Genomic DNA, 23,688 nt, shown 5'->3' on the forward strand with positions numbered 1-23,688 from the left:
AGGCATCTTCGATGAAAACTATAGTTTTAGTCTATAGATGGCAATTACAATGTCATTTTGTTATAATTGTTGCGAGGTTTCGGATATTCTTTGTCAGACAAGCCACAATAGGTAAATAAAAATACAAAAAGAAAGTAAAAGTCAAGGCATTTGAATCTGTAGCCAAATGAGGAATAGATGAAAGTATAAGCTTTGTGATTTGTGAACAACACATTTAATACGTCCAGCCGGCTGGAAGATTCGGAACAAAGCTTAGTTCATGCTCTATATGATTCCAGTAAGCATAAGAAACCTTATCATGTCTTACAAATCTTATCTTGAATCCAGGAAAACCACAAGTACTATCAACAATGGCCTCAGTCTTCCTCAAACATCTCTTCTTCTTCCTTTTGGCTGTATTTGCCACCTGTTGGCTGGTACAGCAAGCGATCCAGATATCTTAACAGACTTTATCGTCCCACAAAACTCCACAACTTTTGATGGAAACTTTTTCACCTTCACTGGACTGCGTGGAATTTTTTATGGTCCTGACCCTACTAACTTCAAGGTAACGAAAGTTAGCATCGCAGATTTTCCTGCTCTGAATGGCCAGAGCGTATCCTATGCTGTTCTGCAATATCCTGCAGGTGGTGTTAACCCACCTCATACCCACCCCCGCTCTGCTGAGCTTTTTTTTGTTGTTTATGGAAGCCTTGAGGTTGGATTTGTTGACACCACCAACAAACTATACGCCCAAACTCTACAGCTAGGTGACATTTTCGTGTTTCCAAAGGGACTTGTTCACTATCAGTACAATGCAGATCCTAAGGATCCTGCAATTGCTATCTCTGCTTTTGGCAGTGCAAATGCTGGAACTGTTTCAGTTCCTGCTACTGTCTTTGCTACTGGGATTGATGATGCAATCCTTGCCAAGTCTTTCAAAACAGACGTCGCTACCATTCAGAAGATCAAGGCAGGTCTTGCAACTAAGGCTTAGATTGAAGCCTCAGTTCACCCTTCATGAAATCATTCTTTTAGTTCACCTTCTTTCTTTTAATTCTTACTGAAGGAATAAGATTCAATGGCTGCAATATTTTATTTTTCAAATTGGATAACATGTGCTGAAGCACAATATTTTGTTTCATATTGGTTTTTACCAATAAGGAAGAAGTGCTTTTCCAATCATATTATCAACCTCATAGTGTAGAAAACTGAGAGACTTTCTTTATATCATCTTGGATTAGAACATATAATTGATAATTATTATTCTACAAAATGTATCAATTCGACAACAAATAATAAATAAGAAACCTCAATCTCTCATGTACTGAAAGGAATCCGAAAAGAAACGTAGAATAAAACAGATACAAGAAAGAAATCATCAAAAGGAAAGAGAAACAAAACTGCAAGTAGAATTAAAATAATCGTGCTTATTCTTCAACTTTGGAATTAGAATTAATTGCTGTTAGATGGATTGTTAACTGATCGACAAGATCTCCTGATCTCCCCTTGATTTCCAGTGAGGACTTGGACAGCTCCCAACTTAACCATGGCTTGACCAAAGTTGTAGGAAAAATCCGTACTATCAGCTATTGCTGCCACCGTGGATTGGGTTATGGGGTCCAATGCCAGTTCTTGGTCAACTTGGAGAATCCCTTTATGCAGTAGTATTTGCTGGTAGAAAGAGTTGTCTACAGTAAAAGAACTGGAAGGGTTCTGATCAAGAAAAGTTGAGTTGGTTCCATCTGAATTTTGAGGACACCTTTGTCTTAGCATGCTGAGTAATGTTGTATCCATGGTCGGGTCAGGGTTGCCAGTATTTTGGAAATTATAAAGACGATCTTGGAAGAGTGAACAATGTGCTACCCCAACGGTGTGACCACCTATGCATCAACAAGATTCAGAGAGCAGAAACGATTAAAAGAAAGGAAGCAAGAACGTTTATGGGAGAATTTGAAGTACCCAGAAGATAAACCATATCCGTAGGATCAAGTCCTTTCGAAGCAAATGCTGCAACTGCTTGAGGAATAGTAAAACTTGGCGATGGCAGATTCACATCTTGAGCAGAAGATACAAAACCATCTCTTCTTCCTGTTTGCACATTGTACCATCCTCCTTTAGCCTGCAAGAAAAAAAAAATGGTCAAGATTTGTTTGCACAATTCAACCCTGCTTTCATGATTTGTAAAGCGGAGGAATGAAACACAATGTAACTTACAAAGAGAACAGAATCTCTGGCAGCCATTGCTATAATATCAGCACAAGAGACGAGTCCTGGACAGAAAAGTTCGACAGCAGCCTTGGCAGCATCAATGATATCATAACCCCTTACGCTTAGATTGGGCGGCGCAGTTTTCTCGCTTTTGCTTCCATCTAGCAGTATAGATGCATCGCATCCCTTTTCACATCACGCACGAATGTATATTTTTCAGCTGATGGATTCAAGAACTGATTTGTCCAAACTTGAGGCTTATTAAATAGCAGTAAACAAGAACAAAACTAAAAGCTTACATGAACAAAACAGTCATGGAAGTGCAAGCGAACAAGGGCAGCGACAATTGTTTTGTCACTGATGAATTTTGCCTGGACTACACCACGTACGATAGACTCAACATCAAACTTACACTTGCCCTTATAGAACCCAAATTGCAACTGACCATGGCATTGGCCTGTCAAGTGCACAGATATGAGGGCAAGGGCTAGTGCCAATGCAGCTACTCTTCTCATCATCACCTTCATATGTTTTGCTATGGAGCAACTCAACTGCCTGGACATGGAAGAAAGCTCATTTTTCCTTTGCATTTATAGGGAAGTAACAGAAGATAAAGAATTAGAATGGTGTGCCCGACAATCTCCCAGTAGGTGGGATTTCTGTGTCATATAACATTGGGGCAGTTATAAAACGTGCCCTCCTGTAAGGATATGAGAGTTTAGAAGTGTGTATTGATGTTATATGACAGGGAATTTCTTGGTATAATAGTGTATTATTAAGTCAAAAGAGTAGACTTGAGTTTTAGTTGCATATGCAGTTCCATGAATAAGATTAATTAAACTGAGCAGTTTTTTTTTTTTAAACAACCGACCATGCGAAATAAATATGAAAAATATTTTTTATGAAAATTAATTTTTCACAAAATGTTTTTCATACAGATATTTTTCATTATTTAGTTGTAATATTAAATTAATAGTATATATTATGTCATGTAAATATATATGTATTATAAACATTTTTACATTTATTTTAATAAAATTATCAAAGTTTAAAAAATAATTTTTTCTTTTTATTTTTTTCTTAAAAATAACATATTTTTCCTTTTAATAAAAAAAATTCTCTTAATAAATTTTCGAAATGCTTCAAACGCTAAAAAAAAAAATATAAAAAATGTTTTACATAATATTTTTCACAAAATTAATGAAGGGTTAATTGCAATGAATTGTCTAATGAGGTTTAGATGCAAGTACATGAAAGAGAATCAAATTCATTTTTTAACTTTGTATTTATATCACCACAAAAAAACAGACCATCTGCGACGGAAAAATCCGTCACAGATTGGCTAGTTTTTGTAGCAAAAGATTTTAACGACTGATTTACGACGGATATATTTTCGTCGCTAAAACACTCGTCAGAAAATTTTGTAACCAAAATTCTATCCGTCGCTAAATAATTAGCGACGAAATATGCTGTCACTAATATAAATGAAACCGAATTAATTTTCAGTTACTAGTATCATCAGAAAAATGCCGTCGCTAATCCATCACAAATCTGTGTCTAATTTTATCACTAAATCTGTCGTTAAAGTTATATGGTCTGTCGATAATGCATAAATAATTTTAAAATTTCGTCGCTAATTCATCACAAATCTGTCAAAAAAGTAATATTATTTATTATTAAATTTATTATTTTTTAATTATTTTGTTATTCCTATAGAATAAATTAATAAAAAAATCCATAAATAAATACAATATATTAATTTTGATTTTCCTAATCAGCATAATTAAAATGCATATATTCATAAAGTTGTAAAATAATCCATACAAAGTAGCTAATATTAAAAAAAATGTAAGTTAAAATACAATCATGTTCAAAAAAAGTACTATTAATATTCTGTACATAGTAATATCTTTAAACGGAAACATAAATAGCATAGTCAATTATCTAGATTATCCTATGGATTTGTGGAGTCTGAAGTGGTTGGATGTAAAGATGTTGCAAACTGAGTACCACCTGTGGTCTTTAACTCCTTTCGCACCTGATCATCTATAAGTTGTTGAATTTCCTCTTGTGTCATCGCAGGCTGAGAAGATGACCTAGGATAAGCAAATGTGCATAATTGAGAGGTAGATGATCCACTTGTTTGAGATTTTGCAGAAGACCCAAAACCATACACCCTTCCTTAATTAAAGCCTCCAGATGCTTCTATCCACTTATCCATATCAAATATTAGCGGGGATTCAGAATTAGAGCCATATTTCTCCACAATTGCACTTGCATAATCTTCCTAAACAAATGAAATACAGTAATATCTTATTAAATGAATAGCCAACACACATAACCTTACATTATAATCTAATACAACTTAACGACAATGAAATTAAATTGGAAAGATATTATGGTAAAATTAATATTTTCAAAGAAACTTACATCGACCTGTTATGATTTGCCATCAATGAACACACCATCAGCACCCTTTTTGGTGTGAGTTGCTAGAATAACTTCAATCTTATTTGGTGGCCTACCTAATATCTTTGTCTACAAAATAAAAATTATCATATTGTGTAATCAACAAAATACACACTAAATAATTTTACAACCAATAAAATGCATAACTATAAATAAAAAATAACTTAAATTAAAAAATTATACCAATCAATCCTCATGAATCTCAATTTTGATTGAACCACCAGCATGTTTTGTAATTGACCCATCTTTTACTGTCATTCTATTAATCTTAGCAGATTGTGACTTCTTTCGCCATCAAATTGAATGTCTTCGGAAAAAAAAAATGAATGTCTTAATAAGATTGTCTAACTTCAGAAGAAAAAAAACTGCCTTATGAGAGATGGTGGAAGTCTCATCCTAGCTTCATGCTACAAAGGAGCTTGCATGTTATTGTAAGGAAAGGTGAACAGGGTTATATAGGCATGTGGGTACTAAAATAAACTTAATTCATACCTTTTTATATACAAAGAAATAATAATTAGCCAGTTATATTTTAAAGGAAAAACTAAATCTTATTTTGTTTTTAAAAATTTCCATTTTTCTTTTTGTTTCCAATTTCATACTTGAAAAGTAGGGAGAAAAAGGAATAGAAATCCTGCCGTTACTACATCCCTTTTGAGGGAGTTATCAATGATAACATATTACATCAACCCAAGAAAAACAAGGCAAAAATACACATACACTGTGAACTTATAAAACAGATCAGAGACAAAACCTCACATAATCTAAATTAAACATAAGATAAAAGCACTGCATAGAACAACCCCTGTTTTCTTAAAAAATACTTATAGATTGTTTTCCTAATTACAGCCTATAATATTAGCCCACTCCAAACACTATCTAGAATGGCAAGCAAATTAGCTCCCTGATAAAAAATCAAGAATTAGTATATCTGAGACAAAAGATTCTCATCAGTTGGAAACCTCAGGTCATCCTTAGTGTTCCCATTTTCAGTCAGTAAACTCACCTGAAATTTGAAAAAATTTAAGTTTAATTTAGTCAGAAACCATAACTATTAACTGGTGAACAAAAACAAGATAAGCAAGGATGAGTGCAAAAAACTGAACTTATAAATCTATCCTCAGAAATATCAATTAGCTGTTAGTTGGTACGAGTGACATGGGGAACCTTCAAAAGCCAGGGAATTATTCATATCAACATCATACAACATCTAGTTAAGTTTTCAAAAGAGCTACAGTTGGAAAGACAGAAAGCATAAATAACATACATCACAGTTATGGGAGGAGGGGACAATATCTTAAAGCTTTTTGGCATTGAAGATGTCTATTCCAATGAAATGGCACTTAGCATGACCGTGCTTTCCAGTCTTGGAGGTGGAAACTTCAACAACCTATCACAACCTATCACAAAACAATAACACAACAATGTCACTACAAGTCTCCTCATACATGTATGGTAATGCTAAGGCATATACGGCAGTCAATACTTGCAATACACAATACACTTTCTAACCTATCACATGCGACAAATCAACAAAAAAAAAATTATTAAAATTTTTTTCTAAATGCACAAAATTTTAAACGCAGCACATCGAACAATATAAAATCCTGAATTATTGCAAACAAATATATAGCTAATTAACAGAAAAATAAAAAAAAATAGCAAAAACATAGATCTACAGTACCAATCTAGAGAATTTTTTTTATTTATTTAAACAACAAAAATGGAAACCAATTGCATAGCATAAAATCGAAGCACATGGAACAAAAAAGAATACAAACAGAATCCAGACAACCACAGTTAAAAAATAAACTTCAGATCCTAATTGAAAGAGAAAAACTAACCAAATTACTTACGGTGGTGCATTGCCACAAACGGAAAGAGGGAGCAACTCCTCACTGTCAAGAAAGAGAGAAAAGAAGAAGAGCTGTTTTGAAAGAGAGGGGATAAAAATGCGGCTGTCAACATTAGGGTTTTAAGTCTTAAAATCTAAACTTTCTGACGGATTTCTGACGGAACTATTGTCCGTCACAAATTTCGTTAATAACCCGTCGCTAATTAGTTTAATATTCGTCACTATTCCCTTAAATTGATACCCGTCATTAATCAGTTGAAAGTCTGTTGCTAAAAGAAATTCTTTCTGACGGATTTATTTCCGTCACAAATTCCGTCTCTGAAATAACTGTTTTTTTGTGGTGTATAAAAAGATTATTATTATTAAATTTTCAATTCCCCCAAAAGAAAAAAAGTTTGTGACTTTAATTTATAAATTTTACATAATTATAAAAATTATATAAAAAATAATCCATATAATCAACCTCAACGAGTTTAATATTCATTGTTATTATTATTGTATGAGAGAAGTAGTATTCATAATATATTAATTTTTTTTAATATGTGTTACACGTTATTTATATTTATTATATATTTATGATTTAATTTTTTATACATAATTTTTGTATATTATAATATTATTATAATATGTTTATTTTCAATAAAAAATTTTTAACGTGTTAATTTTTGAATTTTTTTATTTAAGAATATGAAAAATAAAAAATTTGTAAAAATTTCTTTTATAATATGATAAAGTTATTTATATTATATTATAATGTTTAAAATTTTTTATTTAAATATTTAATACACTATTGTGAAAAGCTTTATAAATATTATTCTCTAATATTAACAATATATATTTTGTAGTTTTAAATAATGTCAACAATTGTCTATAAAGAAATAATAATATATCAATTCAAATCATTTATTGTTTTAAAGTAGTATGTCTATAATAAAAAAATAAGTTTAAAAAATACTTAAGAAATATTACTAAAATTAATTAAAGTAATAATATTGTTTACTATATTTTAAAGTTAGTGTTCATAGAAAAAAAAAGAAATTAATAAAGATGTAAAAAAATATTTATAATCAATTATCTTTATAATATGTGAATTTTAATTCTTATTGAAATAATTCTAATATATTATCATTAACTATAATTATTATTAAAATAATATTAAAAATTTAATTTATATTAACTATTATAATATTAAAAATTGAAATTTTTAAGGACTTGACAGTGAACATTTTGTTGCTAAACATTATTAGCAATGATTCTATATGACATTATTCATAAGAATATTAGTCGTCACTAAAAGATAGTGAGAAAGTATTACAATGGAATTTGTGTTGTTAAAAGAATTAGTGATAAAGTGATAAGGATTTGACAAATTCTTTATTGTTAAAAGATATGTTTTTGATATTTTTATAAGTAATAAAAATAATGAAAGATATTTTTTTAAAATTCCAACCTTCCTACTTTTATATATTATATGGAATATTTAATTTTATAATTATAAATAATTATTTTGAATTATAAAAAAATTAATTAAGTAGAATTTAAATATAAATAGGACTAAAAATTTTAAATTTATATAAATTTTAAAATTAATTATATAATAAAAAATAATATAATTATAAATAATAAAAATAATGAAGATGTTATGGAAAATTCTAATGTTTCTTCCACTATATTCTATAAAATATATAGATATACATTGAAAATTCTATTTAATATAAAAGAATATATTTAGAATATATTTTTTTAATATTTACGGTTATGTTTATTCTTGAATTAACTTTTACATATTAAAGCTAATTTTTTTTTTCTTTTGAATGATCACAAGGCACATTCTCTCATATATGCCTAGTATATTCAAGATAGGATAAATAATCTTAAGATGCTTTCTAACAGAATTAATATACTGCAAATATTATTAATTTACTAAATTCTTGCATATCAGGGCCTTTTTGGTTTAATTGTTGAATACAACTGATAGCTGTTAGCTGATAGCTGTTATTGTTAGATGTTACTGTTAGCTGATAGCTGTTACTGTTAGCTGATGATAGCTGTTTTATGTTAAATGTTTGGTAAAATTATATTTAGCTGTTACTGTTGATATGTGAAATGACTAATAAGGGTATATATCATATAATTTATTTAATTTTTAAATAAATATAAAATTATAAATTTATTACATTGTATTATTTATTTTATTATTAAATTAAATATATAATTATTAAATTAATATATTATATTATATCATTTATTTTATTATAGAAATAAGAAAATAATTATTTTTTAAGACAATTAAATAATTTTAAAAATATAGATAAAATAAAAAAATAATTATTATTGTTAATAGAAAAATTTATAATTAATTTTAAATTTTTAGATATAAATAAATATTTTATATTTTATGTTATTAATAAAAAATATTTTAATAAAGTTAAAATACGTTAATTAAAATGTTAAAATTACAAATAAAAAATAAAAACATTAATAATATTAATTTTCAAGTTAAATAAAAAAGAATAATATTGTCAAAATAAAAAATAAAACTAAATCAGCTATCAGCTGATGAGAAACACCTCTAAAAAGCTGATGAGAAACACCTCTAAAAATAGAGCTGATACAAACTGCAGCTGATGGGTATCATATCAGTTGCCTATCAGCTATCAGCTCTATTTTTTTAAGCCTATTAAACACTATAATTTACGTCTATCAGCTATAGCTACACCCAACAAGTAAACTAAACACCTCCTGAAATTTAAAAGGAGATAACGCTCAACAGCTCTTGATTTATCCAAGTCGCATAACAACGTACTTTATTCCCCTAGCAAATATATATATATATATATATATATATATATATATATATATATTAAAAAATATATAAAAAATAATAAAAATACCCATATCAGTAAATTTAAAAAAGGAAGTATTCTGGGGAATCGTTCAAGGATCAAGGAAATTCCCGTATTCTAAAATTTGAGCTTTTCCAGTTTTCTCATGCAAGCCAAGCACTTTCCTCTCTTTCTTGGAAGCCCACATAATGTGAAAAGCATTAGTTCAAAACGAAGGAAACCCACATATTGTGAAAAGCATTAGTTCAAAACAAAGGAAACTCACATCGATCTTCATCACTGAGACAGCAGAATAAAAGGATAAAGACGGGGCAAGGATCTTATTTCTTGTGGGATTTCAGAAGGAAATAAAATAATGGGGTTCAAGAAACTGGGTTTGTTCCTTTTCGTGATAATCTTGTTTCCGATTCATCCCCTGCTAAATACCTACACTGCTGCTACTGGTATCCCACTCTTTCTATATTTATTATTCAATCTTGCACTCTTTCAACATAGATTTTGATGATTAACTAATTATTTTGTTAGCTTTATATATATGGCCTCTAGTTCTTTTAGCGCAGTTTTAAGTATTAGATTCATTTAGTTTCTAGAGAATTAAAAGAACACTCCTCAAAAGTGTTTATGTATACATATATAAGTATTTGTATTATAAAAAAAGTGAAAGTTGCTTTCTTTAAAAATATTAAATTTTCTATTTGACTATGAAAATATCTATTTTCTGTTCCAAACGTTAAAAAAAAAAAACAAGTAAAAAATCAATACAGTTGATGAAAACAAAGCCAGCGGTATTATCTTCGTAAGATTTTTAGAATCAGGACAGAACCTTCTTTACTCTACTTTTGTAAAGAAGATTTATTCCACCAAAACTTCAAGAAAAGGACGTTCCTTTATCCTTTAGCTCACAAGAAGCTTTACCTTTGGTAGGCAAATGGGGGGTTATCTAACCGTCCAACTTGCACACGTTTAGAGAGACTCCCACGACTATTAGATTTACCTTTAATGCTAAGGATTCTTCGATAACTCAATACCTCAACTTCCAAAAGCAAGTGGCAAAGCATATGCTGGCCTTAGCAAACCAACCCAATCCATGAGTCTTAACATTGTCCTGCCCATAATTTGGTTATAGTGAATGGCAAGCTTTTCTCTTCCACATTCACTGACGGGCTTGAAATTGATTTCTGATAGATAATATACTAATTTACAAAACTGAAGCGTTTGTAAAAAGACTAAGCATACTCATGTCATGTTCTATTTAATCATTTCTCAAAGGAAAAACTCGCATATATGTTGATAACAATTTTCACTTCTCTTCATTCAGATGGCTTAGTGTTTTACCTGACAAAACGAAATTAATAAGTTATATATATGGCATGCTTTTCAAAAGGAATGATAGGAAAGTTTGAAATTGCAACAGGGCTCCAGCCGCTGGTCTCGGTAAAGAGGAAGGGTGGAGGCGGTGGTGGCCATGGAGCCGGAAGCGAAGCGCATGGTGGAGAGGCTAGAGGTAATGGTGATGAGGGACATGGTACAACTGTAGTCCCTTTGTACGCTGCTGGGGCTATGTACCATCACCAGAATCATGGTTCTAATGAAGGCTCCCGGAAATATGCTGGTTCCAGTTATTTGGTTCTAGCAGCCTTGGTTGTTTGTCTTCTCCGGGGTCTGTTTGGAAGGGGCTAGGACATGGGAAGGATAAGAAAGGGTAAGAAAGGGTAAGGTAGGAGAAAGAAAGATAAAGGGTACAAGAATGAAAAAAATTTTCATATTTGGGGGGAGGTGAATTAAGGAAATGGTAAAAAGAGAGAGTAATGTATATTTTTTTTTTATGTTTAGAAAGAAGTGAATGAAGCTAAACTTAAAGGCTATAGAAATAAAAATAATTATAATTTTTACCTCTCCTTTTAACTCTTCCTTAAGCTTTAATTTAATTTGAGGTGTAAGAAAAATTGAGATTTGAGAGATATGAGAGAGCAAGATTTACTCTGTTTATCATTGCTCTTCATTAATTCATCCATTTTCAAATAGGGAGACAAAATTTAATTATCCCTCCTTACCCTTATTTACCCCCTCCACCCTCATCCAAACAAACGTATTGCGCACAGCTTGCAGAAGTGGTGTTTATTGTCTAGAGATGATCACGATTACTTGTTAGTCTTCTACTCTTTGTACGATCACTTGTTTGTTCTATCCTTATCATGCTGTTGTAAATCTCTTTTAATTAGTCTTCTATGCCAAGCTCTTAATTTGTAACCCATAAATACAATTATATCAAAACATAGAGAAAACGTCATCGCTTCATCCATATACAAGACTCTGCTTTTACATTTATATTGTCAAAAATACTACAATCACGACCAGATTTTGATGTGTAATCTTGTGTGTTTTTCCCCCTACGGCTGACTTCTGAACAAAATATATTAATCACTTCCGATTGGCTCAAGAACTTGATGATATTTCATAATTTTTGGCATACTGAAGAGAGAGATAGAGAGAGAGAGAGAGACAGATAGATAATCTATTACTCTCATCCGGGAATACTGAGTTACACTAAGTAGGATTCAAACTCTAGGATAGAGTTTCAAAGCTTGTTTTTTAACATTGCTATTTACCTTTATTTTACTTTTTTTCTCTCTACTTACCTGCACGTTACGTAGATAATTTCAACTTCATAAACTTTTTAATAAAATAAATAATAAATATATAATATCTAAATTTAGAAAAATATTAAAAATGTAAAGAAAAAAAATCTTAATTTTTAAGAACATACACTATTATTCACCCTCTCCCCTTACTATTTTTACTATAATTAACTTTCAGATGATTAAGGTTTATAATGATTTAAAATTTTTACATATTTTTTTCTTTTAAAATTTAGTAGAATTATTATTTTTTTAATAGTAATTTTAATTAGTATTCATTCATAATTATATACTTGTAATTGTGGTTTTTTATATGACACTGTTATTAATAATTTTTTAAAAAAATTTTACATATTATTAACCTATTTTCTTCTTATGTTATAATTTTATATGTTTGTTACCTTATCATAACTCAATTTTATATTATTTATATACATATAAATTTATATTAATTTTGTGTTAAAAATTAGGAAATTGAAATGTAAGTGATTAGTGATAATAATATAATCATAAATTAAGTAAGACCAATAAAATTTATTTAACATATACATATTAGTTATTAAAAAATAATAATAAAATATAATTAAAAAAAATATAAATAAAATACTTTATAATATATAGCTGTAAAATTGTATTTTGAAATTATTTTATTTAAATTTTCCTCAATATATTTATCATATATATATTTTTTATAAACATTTCAATTTTTTAATTAGTTATAATATGTTATAAAAAAAATCATTTAATTATTAACCAAACTTGTTAATAGTCTTATGTTCATTTTTTAATAATAATATTTAATAAATATAAAAATATAAATTTGATAATTTATAAACGAATTAAATAATTTGTATAATTTTTTAATTGATAATAAATAATAATTAACATATTAAAATCTTAATCTTGCTATAAATCCTATCTCGTTCTCTGAATCCTTATCCGTATAAAAGCCAATCGCTTTCCCTCTCCTGTTACGTAATGTGAAAACATTTTTATTTGAAAACGAAGGAAACCCACTTCAATCTTCTTCATCACTACTGATACAACAGAATGGGTTTCAAGAAACTGGGTTTGTTCCTTTTCGTGATAATCTTGTTTCTGATTCATGTTCGTCCTCTGCATGCACAACCCTCGCTAAATTCCTCCACTGCTACTACTGGTACTTTCCCATCCTTTGTTTTATATTTATTTATCATTTAATTTTGCTATCTTTCATCATAGAACTTGATGATTTATTATTTTGTTAGCTTTTCATAGCCTCTAGTTCTTTAAGTGCAGAGTGATTCAACATATAAAGCAAATTTATTATTCAATATATATGTGTGTGTGTTAGGTTGAATCAAATTTAACTATTTCTGGAGAATTAAAAGAACAGTTGCAACTGTTTGATTATTTGTTGCTGAGATCAACACTGCACAATCATAGCCCTTCATGGAATTAACAATTGAAGGATGCACATACATCAACGTACTATTTCACGATGTAATGATGCAAACATAAATCAATAAATTAATGGACAGTGAGCCAGCGGGCACTATCTTCAAAAGCTAAATTTTTAGTATATATATAGATATACTTATATATTTTCGTGTATAATTAGCTATGATTAAAACTCGAAGTTAGAATATCCTTTACTCTCCCTTTGCAAAGAAGGGCATTCCTTTATCCTTTAGCTTTACCGCAAGCTTTACCTTTTTTTTAATTGCTTCTATATGAAAAATGGTATGCAAAAGGGGGTTATCCAACTCTCCGACCTTGCACACGTTTGGAGGGACGCCCACGACGCTTCGATTTACCTTTAATGCTAAAGATTCTTCGATTACTCAATACCTCAACTCCCAAAAGCAAATGCTGTTGGGAGGCATGTAGGGTCCGGCAAAGCATACATTGGCCTTAGCAAAGCAACCCAATCTATGAGTCTTAACATGTCCCTGCCTATAATTTTGTTATAGTGAATGGCAAACTTTTCTCTTCCACATTCACGAACAGGCTTGAAATTGATTTCTGATAGATGGTATACTAATTTACAAAACTGAAGCGTTTGTGAAAAGACTAAAGCATACTCATGTCATGTTCTACTAAATCATTTTTCAAAGGAAAAACTCGCATATACGGTGATAACAATTTTCATTTCTCTTCATTCAGTTGGCTTAGTGTTTTACTTGGCAAAAAGAAATTAATAAGTTATATATATGGCATGCTTTTGAAAAGGGATGATAGGAAAGTTTGAAATTGCAACAGGGCTCCAGCGGCTGGTCTTAGTAAACAGGAAGGGTGGAGGAGGTGGCGGCCATGGAGGTGGCCATTCAACTGGAAGCGAAGCGCATGGTGGAGAGGCTAAAGGTAATGGTGATGAGGGACATGGTGCAACTGTAGTCCCTCTTTATGCTGCTGGGGCTATGAACCGTCACCAGCACCATGGTTCTAATGAAGGCTCCCCGAAATATACTAGTTCCCTTTATTTGGTTCTTGCAGCTTTGGTTGTTGGTATTCTTTAGTATTGTGCATAGCTTACAGTAACGGTGTTTATACAGTAGTGGTATTTATTGTCTAGAGATAATCACAATCACTTGTTAACAGGTTGAGGTTGTCATGTTTGTTCTATCCTTATCATGCTGTTGTAAATTTCTTTTAATTACGCTTAACTACCTAGCTCTTCGTAACCCATAAATACAATTATATCAAAACATATCAATATAGGGAAAACATTATTGCTTCATCCATATGCAAGACTCGGCTCTTACATTTATATTGTCAAAAATACTACAATTACGACCAGATTTTGATGCGTAATCTTGTGTGTTTTCCCCCTTCTGCTGATTTCTGAACAAAATATATGAAACATTTCCAATTGGCTTGAGAACTTGATTATATTTCATAATTTTTAGCATACAGAAGTGAGAGACAGACAGACAGATAATCTATTACTCTCGTCAGGGAATATTGAATCATATTAGGTAGGATTCAAACGCTAAGGTAGAGTTCCAAAACTTGTGTTTAACATTGCTATTTACCTTTATTTTATGCAAATTATTTTTCTAACTAGTTTGGAGATTTACTGTTGTGAGTCTATGGCTGTTATCAGCAAAATTCAGAAAAAGTAGCATTGGCCGATGAACAGAGTCTCTATTCACGTTTCTCTCAAAAATGAAGCTTAACATGATGGAAAAGTTCATCCCAACAAAAAAAAAAAAAAAATCAAATAATTGAATATAAATTAAGAGATAGTGGGAAGGGGGAGAAGACTAAACAAAGATGATAACATGAGAAGTTTCAGAATCAATCATATGATACAAGAAAAGGAATGACTATGGACATGAATTCCGTTTCTCTCAAAAATGAAGCTTAACATGATGGAAAAGTTCATCCCAAAAAAAAAAAAAAAAATCAAATAATTGAATATAAATTAAGAGAGAGTGGGAAGGGGGAGAAGACTAAACAAAGATGATAACATGAGAAGTTTCAGAATCAATCATATGATACAAGAAAAGGAATGAGCATGGACATGAATTCATCATAATTGATGGTTGCTGTACCAGTATAACGTGAATCCTTCTGCTTAAATTTCTCAGTCAAACCCTGAAAACCACAGATAAAAATGAATATCAAGATCACGGACAACAGCCTTCACCATTCTACAAAGGTGCATTTGCATACTTCTTATGGCACTATTTCTACATAGGGACAAAATTGAACTAGTGAAATAAGCTGAAGAATATAACAAGAGTTCAAAGTTATGGTGGTCTCACCTTAAGAATCGTACCACATCTGCAACTCAAAACAACAGAAATATAATCAGATTTAAAATCCCATTAAAATAAATGCATTTCAGAAAAAAAAATTTGAAATTAAAAAAACTTACTCAACAAAATTGTCAAAATTGAGTTCAATCTTTCTGCCACTTTCATCATCATACTTGGAAATCAGAACTTTGAGAACAGACGGTGGCATTGCATAACCAATGCCATAAAGGGCATCCCTCAGTTCAAATAAATCAATTTTCCCACTCCTGTCTTTATCATATCTCTCAAATATTACCTGCAAGTGAAATTTAGGAGCTCATCTTTTAACAGCTACACCCATGCCAGAGACATAAGACAATGGCATCTTCAAAGTACAAACCTCACAATATGAAAAGCTCATTTGACAACATCGTAGCTGCATAATGATGTTTATGTGATCCTATATACAGTTAGTTACATGGACAAACAAGGTGTTCTTCCACTATAAAGAATGGTAATGATGCAAATAAGCTCACTGAATAAGTACCTAAACAACTCTATTCCTCCCCAAATAGTTTGTCATATGTAAAAGAAAAAAGAACACCCATAATGTCATTTTAAATATGTTTAGATTTGATTAATGAAATAAGCTTGGCTTTTTTTCCTTTCCTCCATATTCATGACAGATTAGTTCAAAGAAGCAATAATAACAAAGGCTTAACATTTTAGTGTAGTTGCAATATCTCAAGCAAAAAGTTTCATTCATAAAGCTAGTTAAGAGGTGCACATATTTTTTTTGCCAGTAAGAATCAGTAGAATCATAGACAGTGAATTAATTATTGAAGCTAAACAAGGCATATTTAATATTCATTTCCCTATAAATACTTCTACTGTAGACTATTGTCCCTCAATTATTGATAGTTAAAATAATTAAGAGAACGAAAATGGTTCCAAATGCAGCTAATTGAACTGCTATATAGCATTGGCAAAGCAGATCCAAAAAAGAAATGGTAATGCAGGAATGACTATCAATGTGAGAGACTACTCAGTACTCACTCGCCATTGATCAAGACAACTCCACAAAGCAGCAAACTCTTTAGGCCCTGCATTAAAAAAGTAAAGCCGACAACATTATTATGTAATTATACCTTCCCAACGATGTGAAAGTAAAAGCCATCCAATTTGAACAAATGAATGAACTTCAAAGAGAAAGCTCAAAACCTTTTATTTCTCTCTTTTCTTTGTTAAAAAGATTAAAGCTAATTTTAACTAAAAGTCAAAAATGTGAAATACATAAAGAAACACAAGCATATCCCAAAAACATATTCTTACAAAAATGGAAAGTACCCATGTAAAATCTAGATATATTTCTCCAATTTCAAGCAAAAAATAAAATTCAATGATGATAGATGAGAAGCACCAGAAAACCCAGTCTCAAAAATCAAAATTTCCTAATTAATAACAAGATATTATCTAATCCAGAATACTAGTAAGCTTTAGTTTGTCCCGTGATCAATCATTTTAAAACTCACCAATTCGCAGAGGATCATTTGGATTCTTGAAGAGAAATATCAGCAGCCTAATAGTCCTAATATTGAACCGTTGGTACCCAGAAGAGAGAGCTAGTTGCAACTCGTTCTCATCTATATATCCGCTCCTGTCACTATCCACCATCTGAAAGCTCCTAATCACATCTGGATGTGTCCCCTGTGCAAAACCAGAGTACCCATAAGAGTACTCACTCTGCCCATATCCTGCCGCATAAGAAGGTGGCGGTTGATGCTGCTGCTGCTGCTGCCGAATATAGTCACTTGGATGAGGAGGAGGAGAACTATAATATGAGTGGTCCTGCTGGTCAAAAGAGTCGGGCAGGGACGGTGCAGAAGGGGCATAGGACTGCTGAGATGAGTACGATCTGGTATAGGAAGACATTGAAGAAGAAGGAGCACGCAATGGAGGTGATAAGTAATAGAGTGAATCAAGAATTGGGGCTTGTTTAGTTTTGCATACGGGGCATGCTTGTTTTCAGGTAGATGGTTTTGAATTTTATATTTTTTTCTGTTCAAATGGACGGTGAGGATTTGATATAGGTAGTGTGAATGAGAATGTTTGATTTTTTTTTTTTTTCCACAGTTGAAGGACAAACAGCATGGAGAAGTGGTCAATGCAGTGCGTAAGCTGACGGTACATTCTTGGAGGTTGCCTGATTGCTTCATCCGCCTGCAACTTCTTTCTTCTCTTATCCACGTGATGATAAGGATAAGATACAGAAATTACTTCGCGTCGAAGCGTCAACTTCACAATTGGTCTGGTCTGGTCTCTCGCGTAAGGAAAAACACGCGTAAGTGGTTTTCCTCCAGTTTTAGAATTAGAATGTTGGAAACTTCAATATTCAAATGAATATCTGCAATCAGGGTGCTTAGATTCATATTTCTATATCAGAGTACCATATTCCTTTGCTTTCCCCTAATTTTAGAATTAGAATGTTGGAAACTTCGATATTCAAATGAATATCTTCAATCAGGGTGCTTTGATTCATATTTCTACATTGTGATCTAGAAAGAAGGATCAGAGATATTACCATGATGACAACACTAATCACGATGAATTCACAATGTGAGAACTTGGGTCGTTAAAGTCATCATCAAACTAAACATTTAGCATCAGATCACATGATTAACTATCATATTGCTGCACGGCATCATCAAATTCAACAATTCAATTAGCATATATAGTCTTTAAAAAAAAAAAAAAAAAGAGATATCACTGTAGGAACTAGGAAATCTGATGGCACACGGTCTTGACAACTTTCCCCATATTATTTTCAGGGATTTCAGGCAACCCTTAGGAATCAAGCAAAAGATCTGCGTCCATCAAATGAACACCCAGGTTAATTTTAATATATGAATTATAAAATATTAAAAATTAATTTAATTATTTTGGCCCAGAACCTTTACGCCAAATGGGCCTTCGTGATTTCAGACAAGCGCTCCACGTGACGCGGGGTTTCCATCAAACGTGCCAAAATTATGTTTTGTCAAAATACCAAAATCTCCTCCAATTAACTGGTAGACCATGTTCCACAGCGACCTCATTTCCGTCATTTCAACTCATCAGGCCAAAGGTACCTTTTTCTCCGCAACTCTGGAAATAACAATTTCACTACTACAAAGAAGGAACATACATGCATGCCTGCTAATTAAATTCATGGGCAAAAAGGTCAAATGGAGCTGGACTTCCGCTTTCATCGGAGCAGCATCGGCTACGGCGGTAACAGCCCTCCTTAGCGCCAAGCCCAAAGATCCAACCTTCCATTTGTTCTCAATCGACTTCACTTCCTTCAAGCTTAACCTCCCCGTCCTCGACGCCGAGCTACTCCTCACAGTACACGTCACCAACCCCAACATCACCCCAGTTCATTACTCCTCCACCACCATGTCAATCTTCTACGACGGATCTCTCCTCGGATCTGCTCAGGTGGAGGCCGGCTCTCAGCCTTCCAGGTCTTGTAAGTTGCTCCGGCTCCAGGCTCGGCTCGATGGGCTCCAGCTGGCCCACCATGCCTCCAAGTTTTTCAGTGACGTAGCTAAGCGAGAGATGGTGCTGGATGCTAAGGTGGATGTTGAGGGAGCGGCTAAGGTAGTGCTGTGGGAGCACAAGTTTAAGGTTCACGTGGACAGTCATGTGACCGTTGATCCCCTGTTCCTTGATGTGATTGATCAAGAAAACAAGTCCCAGCTGGATCTCCTTTTTGCTTGAGATGGATGCTTGTAGCTTTGAATTGGAATGAACAAGTCTCTACTCCTAAATAAAGGTGTTCTGTATGTGGCAGCTGCAAATTGAAATTATTGGAATTAACTTCAACATTTTGATAGCAATTTTATGATTTAAAGATGTAAATTTAAATTATAGGACTCAAATACATAACTTCAAAAATAAACCAACCTTATTTTCAGTATTACCACATTTCAATTTCAACATAGCTTAAACTAGTCTTACAAATGTGGCAATACCATGATAAAGCTTCAGTTTTTATGTCTGTATGCTATCATGAAATGAAACAATCATCAGCTCAGATGAAGAGATCTGTCTGTAAACTTGTTGCAGCATTAAAGTTTGCTGCTATATCAAATTTCTCTGCTAAAGCAGAACAAATTTTACTTTAAACAATGCTTTCTACTTTTGAAACTTTAACTCCATCATGTAATCCAGTGGCAAAGTCTCCGGCAGCAACTCTCACAAGTTTAAAATCATAATCATAACAGATGCTCGTGTTTTCACTAAATAGTAAATGCATACCATTAATTCCAGGATGTGAATGCAAATAGAAAACCAAGTCCGACATATAAAAATACTATAGGTCACCATGCTTCCAGCTCAAACATAGGCTTTCAATGCGCTAACCAGGGAGCCAACAAAAATATTGGATGTCAGATTCAAAAACAGGGGTTTAAAAAAAAAAATATTCCCAAGGTGCCTGTTTTATAATTGACATTTATCCACCACCCCAGGCTCCCAAAGAATTGGAAAATACACTAGCATCCTTTGGTGGATTCATCTCCTGGTATGTCATCTTCGTCATGGTATATATTCTCTGCCATTTGCCATATCTGAAGGATGTTATCTTCAGCCACACTTGCAATGACCCAGTCTTCACAAGGATTCCATGAAAAATCTGATATTTTACTTGTGTGGCCACCATGAATAAAAAGCAACTCTGGAGGGCCATCTTCAGCATCCTCTGGTGTCTGTTCTTCATCAATCCTGCAAAAGAAAAGACAAATATTACTTACAAACAAAAGAGGGGTGGGATGGTTAACCATTCAATTACAAAGCTCAGCTACACTATTCACAAGTTTATTCAAGGACAAACCTGCTAAGATCCCACACCATAAGCCTTCTACCAAGGCAACAAGAAGCTAAGATAGTTTCATTCTTTGGATTCCAACCAACTTGGAAAACCTCCTCCCTGATGCACATAAGAAATCATATAAAATTGCAAGTTTTGAGTTGAAATATGGACTCTGTTCACATGCTTATTGGCACACATGCATCTGCATGCAATGTTGTGATTAGAGAAGTCCACAAGACTAGAGTAATGAAGAAATGCACCGTATAGAGAGATTACTTACTTGTGACAGTCAAATGTGTGAAGCGCTGTGTTGATTTTCCGTATATCAAATAACTTGACAGTTTTGTCAGTGGATCCCGTTGCAACAACCCATTCATTGAAAGGATTAAAAGCTAAGCAGTTAACCTAAGACAAAATCAGGAATTATAAATAGTAATAATAATGATAATAATAATAACAACACATAATTGTACAACTTAAGAATCTAATGCTCTTGATGTATCAAAGATAGCACAGAATATAACATTTAAAATAACATTATTTACTTATCAGCAATCTAAGTATCAAAAGCTTATGGTTACAAAGAAACTAGGAATACAAAAAATACACGTTAATATTTAACATGCCATGTACAATATCTATGCAGTCTTCTGGTATAAGAAGATGAGAAAATGAAAAGAAATCATGATTATGTGTATCACTTTGCATGAAACACACCAGCCAACAGACAATCAAATGTTAGTATTCTTGAGAAGAAGTGGCCCAAGCAGTAGACACCTATACAGGAAAATCAAATTAACATAATTATAGTTCAGAGAGAGAAAACTGCAATAAGCCTTCTGGTCAGGTGGGCATGAAAAAATAAAGGTATGGACCAAGGCTCTCCTTGGTTTTATCATTAAAGGTAACAGAACAGCTGAGGTAACAAACATGCAAAGGGTGTAAAAGACCAGTGTCCTGGTACTTATAAACAAGTAAATGGATTCACCACATCGTCTGAACCGCACATTCTGTGGAAAATAGCAAAAAGGAGATAGAATTTGATCCAAATGGAGGATTGACAGCACAGAACTTGATGAAAATCGAAAGGATAAAACGTGGATAACTTATCACAACAATAGACAACAAGATTCATGAAATAATTGTTCACCCTTTGTGTATATTAGTTTATGACAGAATCATAAAATTGTTGGATGCTTACCTCACTCTGGTGAGCAACTACTGATTGGACAGGCTTTGTGTTTGCTGGAGTTCGGAGATCCCAAATAAGCAGGTATTGATCATCCCCAACAGAGCCAAATAAGTATTCATGTCTCAGATGCCATGCAACATCTTCTACAACACCTTCATGAACCTAGTTTAGCATAAATTGAACCTCATCATGATTTATAAACCATGCATGAAAACAAAACAGTCATGTTAATATGAGCAATTAAATTAGATGGCTTTTTATCCTATTATTGTCACAATTGTGAATAAGAAGCATTGCATAGAAAATCTAGTGAAAGTGGAAAAATAAGGGTACCTTAAAAATCTGCATAGCATCGAGGGACTTGCTCTTAGGAGTGCAATTGATGTCCCACAAGCAAATTTGAGCATCATCAGAACCACTAAGCAAGTGACCTTGTTTAAAGTTGCTCCAAGATAAACCATAACCTTCAGTGCTGTGGCCTCTCAATCTCAAATCAGGAGTACAAGCACCATCAAGAGGGGGCTTAGATGGGTGTTTGCTGTAGTCAAAGACATAAACTTCAGCACTAACAGTTTTGGTGGCAATAATAAAAGGGTTTTGAGGCATATAACGAGCCCTGTTAACCTCTCCATCGTGATTGATTTGCTGAATTATTTGGACCTGCAAAAGACAATAATTTTATAGCTTTCACTTTTCATTTTTTATAACCTTAAATAATTCTCAAAAACTGAAATTAAAAAAAAAAAGAAACCTTGCCGTTGGCAGCTCCGAAGCCACCAAAATCAGAGCGGTCGTCATCGTATTGACGGGCATCGTTTTCGGCATCATCGAGGGGAAGCTGGACCTGGGCAAGCATGAGGTAGTTGGGCTCGTTCTCGGAGGTGTGGGTGCCAAGAATCATCTTCTGTACGGAGTAATCCTTACCAGGAGGCTCCTCGCGGTCTGGTAACCACTCGACGGTAAGGGAGGGCCACTCGAGGGCATGGGTGATGACCAGATCGTAAAGAAAAGGAGTGTTCTTTTTCCATATTTTGTATTCTTCGTTTATGAGCCTCTCCTCTATCTCTCCCCTCATTTCCTCATCGTCTTTTCCCATTGCCCTTCCTCGATTGGTTCTCTCTCTCTCTTCAACTCTTCTTTCTCTCTATACAGAGTGCTAGCTAGGGTTTCGTTTCCCGTGAGAATTGGGGATTAAGTTATTCCCGCCAAAACTACAATGTTTCTCAACTACAGCTAGGTAGGCCTGGTCAGCGCCGGTTCGGCCGTGAACGGGACTGATATCGGTTTGAATTAAATTTAAGATTGATTTGGGCCAATGGTTTGATAAATCAGATCAATTCTGAACTGGATTATAAGGCGCTCCTCTCTAGAGGTCCTAAATCGAAATCAATGGTTCGAATCATAAGTTTCAATTTGATTCATACTATTTTTTTTTAAATAAATGATTACGAATAAAAGCCAACTAAAACTGTGACGGTGGCCAATCAATCCTATTTTAATCTTCCCTAACCATACAAACAGTAAAGCCTAAGTCAACTTTATAGAAGATATAATAATTTCAATTTTTTTTATCAATAAAGATTGGGTTGAATGTAGTGGTAAGTTTAGAATATATATATATATATATATATATATTAATGAAATATTTTACACGTTCTGTCTCAGTTCACTTGCTATAACATTAAGAGTAAGCACTATTCGATTTGAATCGAATAAATCAAACTGAATAACTTTAATTTTATTTAATTTTATATTTTAAAAATTTTAGTTGTTTTTATTCAATTTGATTGTAGAGAGAAAAAAAATTAATTAAATTAAATCGAACAAAATTATTTTATTAATTTTTAAATTGATTTATTTTTAAAGAAAATTTATGAATTAAATGTAATTATATATATATATATATAAATTATTTAATTTTAT

At 32.4% G+C, this 23,688-nt stretch overlaps 6 protein-coding genes and 1 pseudogene across 8 annotated transcripts; 4 read left to right on the forward strand and 3 right to left on the reverse strand.

The window, feature by feature from the left end:
- The first annotated feature begins 1 nt into the window (after nucleotide 1).
- Nucleotides 2-1,053, forward strand: LOC110663127 (putative germin-like protein 9-2; annotated as a pseudogene).
- A 381-nt stretch (nucleotides 1,054-1,434) lies between these two features.
- On the reverse strand, nucleotides 1,435-2,705 carry LOC131180941 (peroxidase 60-like). Its single transcript, XM_058149260.1, has 4 exons — nucleotides 2,490-2,705; nucleotides 2,197-2,376; nucleotides 1,942-2,101; nucleotides 1,435-1,862 (listed from the first exon to the last, which is right to left on the reverse strand). Exons 1-4 carry the CDS (start codon nucleotides 2,703-2,705, stop codon nucleotides 1,435-1,437), a joined length of 984 nt encoding a protein of 327 aa, XP_058005243.1.
- A 6,793-nt stretch (nucleotides 2,706-9,498) lies between these two features.
- On the forward strand, nucleotides 9,499-11,855 carry LOC110663089 (uncharacterized). Its single transcript, XM_021822301.2, has 2 exons — nucleotides 9,499-9,803; nucleotides 10,775-11,855. The coding sequence occupies exons 1-2, from the start codon at nucleotides 9,716-9,718 to the stop codon at nucleotides 11,038-11,040; spliced, it is 354 nt and encodes a 117-aa protein (XP_021677993.2). The 5' UTR covers nucleotides 9,499-9,715; the 3' UTR covers nucleotides 11,041-11,855.
- A 1,071-nt stretch (nucleotides 11,856-12,926) lies between these two features.
- LOC110663130 (uncharacterized) lies at nucleotides 12,927-14,722 on the forward strand. The gene is made up of 2 exons (XM_058148104.1): nucleotides 12,927-13,158; nucleotides 14,241-14,722. The coding sequence occupies exons 1-2, from the start codon at nucleotides 13,050-13,052 to the stop codon at nucleotides 14,495-14,497; spliced, it is 366 nt and encodes a 121-aa protein (XP_058004087.1). The 5' UTR covers nucleotides 12,927-13,049; the 3' UTR covers nucleotides 14,498-14,722.
- A 383-nt stretch (nucleotides 14,723-15,105) lies between these two features.
- On the reverse strand, nucleotides 15,106-18,036 carry LOC110663129 (probable calcium-binding protein CML48). Of its 2 annotated transcripts, XM_021822366.2 has the most exons (5): nucleotides 17,254-18,036; nucleotides 16,778-16,824; nucleotides 15,862-16,037; nucleotides 15,749-15,767; nucleotides 15,106-15,578 (listed from the first exon to the last, which is right to left on the reverse strand). In XM_021822366.2, exons 1-5 carry the CDS (start codon nucleotides 17,651-17,653, stop codon nucleotides 15,468-15,470), a joined length of 753 nt encoding a protein of 250 aa, XP_021678058.2. In that variant the 5' UTR covers nucleotides 17,654-18,036; the 3' UTR covers nucleotides 15,106-15,467. The 2 variants fall into 2 exon arrangements, with proteins under 2 accessions (XP_021678058.2, XP_058004086.1); XM_058148103.1 differs by lacking the exon at nucleotides 15,749-15,767 and having other exon boundaries at nucleotides 17,254-18,031.
- A 431-nt stretch (nucleotides 18,037-18,467) lies between these two features.
- Nucleotides 18,468-19,661, forward strand: LOC110663132 (uncharacterized). Its single transcript, XM_021822370.2, has one exon. It carries the CDS (start codon nucleotides 18,797-18,799, stop codon nucleotides 19,478-19,480), a length of 684 nt encoding a protein of 227 aa, XP_021678062.2. The 5' UTR covers nucleotides 18,468-18,796; the 3' UTR covers nucleotides 19,481-19,661.
- Nucleotides 19,662-19,974: 313 nt separating this feature from the next.
- LOC110663131 (WD-40 repeat-containing protein MSI1) lies at nucleotides 19,975-23,058 on the reverse strand. 2 transcript variants are annotated; one of them, XM_021822368.2, is made up of 6 exons: nucleotides 22,517-23,058; nucleotides 22,099-22,425; nucleotides 21,775-21,927; nucleotides 20,854-20,978; nucleotides 20,595-20,690; nucleotides 19,975-20,485 (listed from the first exon to the last, which is right to left on the reverse strand). In XM_021822368.2, exons 1-6 carry the CDS (start codon nucleotides 22,859-22,861, stop codon nucleotides 20,257-20,259), a joined length of 1,275 nt encoding a protein of 424 aa, XP_021678060.1. In that variant the 5' UTR covers nucleotides 22,862-23,058; the 3' UTR covers nucleotides 19,975-20,256. The 2 variants fall into 2 exon arrangements, 1 of the variants encoding a protein (XP_021678060.1); XR_009149335.1 differs by having other exon boundaries at nucleotides 20,340-20,485; nucleotides 20,595-20,775; nucleotides 22,517-23,021.
- Nucleotides 23,059-23,688: the final 630 nt, after the last annotated feature.

The sequence above is a fragment of the Hevea brasiliensis genome, chromosome 6 (genome assembly GCF_030052815.1).
Source record: "Hevea brasiliensis isolate MT/VB/25A 57/8 chromosome 6, ASM3005281v1, whole genome shotgun sequence".
In the NCBI taxonomy this organism is placed as follows: domain Eukaryota; kingdom Viridiplantae; phylum Streptophyta; class Magnoliopsida; order Malpighiales; family Euphorbiaceae; genus Hevea; species Hevea brasiliensis.